The 4239-nt window shown below is 45.7% G+C and overlaps 1 protein-coding gene across 1 annotated transcript in view; it reads right to left on the bottom strand.

Annotated features, from left to right (window-relative positions):
- LOC122541546 overlaps window positions 1-4239 on the bottom strand; it is a 47773-nt gene that overhangs the window by 30922 nt on the left and 12612 nt on the right. Inside the window, exons 6-7 of the mRNA XM_043678374.1 lie at window positions 3237-3780; window positions 2174-2369 (exon numbers count right to left, since the gene is read on the bottom strand). Of these exons, the coding sequence (XP_043534309.1) occupies window positions 2174-2369; window positions 3237-3780 (740 nt within the window). The remainder of the gene's footprint in view (window positions 1-2173; window positions 2370-3236; window positions 3781-4239) is intronic.

Here is a 4239-nt window from a genome sequence, read left to right as displayed (position 1 = left end):
ATGATTTGGTTTATGCGAATGTTGGTAGGGTGGAAGGTGAGCACCAGGGGCGTTCTGTCCTTGTTACGGTTAGAGGGGTGGGGTCTGAGGGCGGAGGTGCGGGATGTGGATGAAATGCGTTGGAGTTGGTTAGGCCACTGTTGGAATATTTAATGCAATTCTGTTCTCCTTCCTGTTGGAAGGATATTGTGAAGCCTGTAAGTGTTTAGAAATTATTTACATGAATGTTGCCAGGTTTGGAGGATTTGAGCTGTGGGGAGAGGTTGAATAGGCTGGGGCTGTTTTCCCTGGACTGTCAGAGGCTGAGTGGTGACTTTATAGAGGTTTATAAAGTCATGAGGGACATGGATAGGGTAAATAGACAAGGTCTTTTCCTTGGGGTGGGGGAATCCAGAACTAGAGGACATCGGTTTGGGGTGAGGGGTTAACGATATTGAAGAGACAGCTTTTTCATGCAGAGGGTGGTGCATGTGTGGAATAGGCTGCCAGTGGATGTGGTGGAGGTTGGTACAATTGCAACATTTAAAAGGCATCTTGATGGGTATATGAATAGGAAGGGTTTGGCAGGATATGTCCATGTACTGGCATTTGGGACCAGATTAGGTTGGGATATCTGGTCAACATAGACGAGTTGGACCGAAGGGTCTGTTTCTGTGCTCTACATCTCTATGACTGTATGAACTTACCTATACCCTTCATGTTTTATAAACCTTTATCAGCTCACCCATCAAACTCCTACACTCCAGCGAACAAAGTCCCAGACAATGCAACCTCTCCTTATAACTCAAACATTCCATTCCTGCCAAATTTCTTCTGAACTCTCTTCAGCTTAATAGTATCCTTCCTATTACAGGGCACCAGAAATGGATACTGTACTCCAGAATAGGCCTCACCAATTTTCTGTACAAACTCAACATGACATCTCAAGTCCTATACTCAAAGGTCTGAACAATTAAGGCAAGTGCGCTAAACACCTTCCTCATCACCATGTTTACATGTGATGCAAACTTCAAAGAATTATGTTCCTGAACCTCTACATCCCTCTGTTATGTAACACCACCCAAGGCCTTACTTTGATTATGTAAGACCTGCCCTTGTTTGTTTTACCAAAATGCAATACCTCACTGTTATCCAAATTAAACTCAATCTGCTGTTCCTCAGCCCAATGACCGAACTGATCATGATCTCTCTGTCATCATAGAGAACATTTTTCACTGTCGTCTATACCGCCAATTATGGTGTCACTTGCATACTTACTAACCACGCCTTCGCTTTTTCAACCAAACCATTGATATAAATGACAGACAAAATGACAGACACCAATCCTTGTGGAATTCTGCTGGTAACAGTCCTCCAGTCTGAAGAACAACCTTCCACTATTACTGTCTGTTTCCTGCTTCTTTGATCAAGTAATTCATGAGATATTGGTGTTGCTAGCAATGGCAGAACTTAAAGCCCAACTGGCATTAAGAGTTGACCGTATGTTGCTTGTCTGGAGTCATATGTAGGCCAACAGAATTATCTAAATTTACTCAATTATTCAAGTTTATCCACCATCTGTAGATTGTTATTAATTGTTTTCAGTTCCTTTCTGAAGGGTATCAGGTTTGCGATCAGTAATTTGTTGATTATTAGGTAATGCGAATCACCCCAGATTCCTGATTCTGACACTCGACTTATTTTGGAATGTGAACTGAAGTAGGTAGCAGACAGGTGTTTCAGAGCAAAAGAATCTCTGCATTTATTAAATGTGAAAGTTAAGTATAAAACAAGAAATAAAGGCAAACATAATAAATATTAAAATTTACACAAACTATGCAGAGGACAGTTATTAAACACACTATTAAAATTAAACACAGGTTAAACATGAATAGAAGCTAAACACCAGTTTTAAACATAAACTCTAATCAGGCTTCCTACCTTTGGGGTTCCCTGCACCGTCACCACCCACCTTCCCCTCCCTACTGGCTAGGTTAGAAACTTTTAGGGTCTCGGGGATTTAAGCTCAGCACTGGAGAAAAATCTTGATTTTGAAGTATAGCTGGTAGTTCCTAACTGCTGTAATTGGTGCCTCAATTGAAATTTTGGATTGTGTGGGCCTTCAGTCTGGGTCAAGTCTGCTGAAGTCTGCTAGGACAGTGAATTTGGTGGGTAGGTACTTGGTTTTCCTTACTTTCTGGTGGTTTTGCAGCGCGGTGTTCACCTCAGAATATGCCTGAGGCCTTGTGGTGTCAGCCAGAAGTTGTTGGTTCTCAGGTCTGCTGGTCATGGTCAGTTGCCATAAGTTCCCCTGGCTCAGAACAGGCCTGCGTTGGTAGGTTTCAGAATTGCTGTCGGGATCCCTCTTCTGGAGATAGCTGTGCAGATAGCTTTCGGGGAGATAACTCTCTTGGAAATAGCTGCTGGAATTAGCTGTAGAAAGTCTTCTTCTGGGATCACTGTTTGGAATGCCTCCTGGGGAATAGCTACCGGAGGAGCAGCTGTCAGGTTTGAGATCCCTCTTCTGGTGATAGCTCTGTTCAGGTGAGATTGGGGCCCACAATTATGCTAATGACAGGCTTCTTATCTTTGCACTAAAGCTGCCCTTGCCATTGTGTTACTGGTGTTCCCTTTGGGGTCAATTGGCTTCCTGACAGTTGAATGTATGTGTGAAAGTATTTTGAATGAAGTAAAATATTCGGTACCTGTACAGGAAATAGCCCAAGGTGTCAAAATTAGTTTCGGTCTAGACTGTTAGATTTGGTTGATTATTCACTTGGAGTTGAGCATAATGGTTCCAGACAGCTATCTCTGTGTCTGTGCATTTTTCCCAAAGCTCAGCCCAGTGGACCCTTTTCTTTTGAAAAGGTTTTGAAAAATCGAGAGTTTTGCTTCAGTATTTTAGATGATGGTGATTTCTGCATCTGTCTCTCACCATTCTGCAGTGAAATGATTTGGTATACCCCCATGGAAAGACTCCCACTGAGCCCAGTCTGAGACCCACTGACTAATTCATCTCCAACACCGTCATGTAGCGCCACCTCCCGCCTGTGGAGCAACATTACAGGCAGGAAGGTCCCCGGGTTCCTGCAGCTCACCGCTGACTCTACCCAGTCAGTCCCTCTCTACAATTGAGCTTCTATTTGTTTCTTCTCTCCCCCTCCTTCTTTCCCCCAGACTGAGATCGACCCCCATCAGTTTACAGCTGGCAGGAGGCAGGGGGACGGGGTGAAATTATGGGATGGATCTGTCAGTGCCCTTTAATCCCGCAGATTGTCAGCGGGGCGGAGTTTTTCCCACCGTGATTCCGTCCCGGATAGAAAAAGGGAAAGACCGTCTCAGTGAAAGTGTGGACGAAAGTGTGGAGATGGGACATGGTGTCCGCATTGTAAAATGACACCTGTCCACCCTCATAGTCCAGGAAAACTCCGATCTTCCGGGGATTCACACTCAGGGAGAGGGGGGTCCGCGAGTGGGAAGGGATGGCAAAATAACCACTTCCAGGATATAGCCCTAGAGTCCAGAATCCGGTGTTCGGGTTCAGTTTGATTCCCTCTTTCCTCTTCACAGACTCTCGGGCCACTCCCAGAATCCAATCCATCTTCCTCCGCACCTCCACCTCCCAGTAATGTCTCCCTGATGTGAATCCCTCTGATCCCAGGACACAGGGACTGATATCAAATCTCTCCGGGGAGTCAGGGACCGGTTGTCGTTTGTATCCGAGTCTCACACTGGTCCGGTCCTCAGACAGGATGAGCCGGGGATGCGCTGTGTTCGGATCCAGAGTCAGAGAGGCTGGAGCTGGGGGAGAGATCAAATATCACTGTCAGAGAGAGGGACAGAGAGACAATATCAGAGCCAATATGTAGGAAGAATGGGGGGAGGATGAAGAAGGAAGTGTGGAATAGAGGCAAGGAAGAGTTGGGGAGGAGTTGGGAAGAGTGTTGGAAGGAACAGGGGGTGGGGGTGGAAGGCAGAAAGATGGGTGGTGGGTATACAGAGTGAGGGAGGTGTGCAGAAAGTCAGAAGTGTTTAGCGAGTGGTGAGGGAACAGAGGGGAATGGTATGTTACAGGAAGAATGGAGAAAGGGAAGAGCAAGAAAAAGTGTTGGAGAGGAAACAAGAGAGGAGATGGTGATGAGGGTAGAAGAATGGGGGAGGAGCGGCAAGTGTGGAGGAAAGGTAAGTGAGCACTGTGAGGGATGGAAAAATTGAGGAGAGGAAAAGTGGGTGGAGGAAGAAAGTGTGGCTAAAGGAGGG

This window comes from Chiloscyllium plagiosum, chromosome 37, assembly GCF_004010195.1.
Source record: "Chiloscyllium plagiosum isolate BGI_BamShark_2017 chromosome 37, ASM401019v2, whole genome shotgun sequence".
NCBI lineage: Eukaryota > Metazoa > Chordata > Chondrichthyes > Orectolobiformes > Hemiscylliidae > Chiloscyllium > Chiloscyllium plagiosum.
The sequence above is the reverse complement of the archived record's forward strand: the minus strand, read 5'-3'. Positions and strand labels throughout refer to the sequence as shown.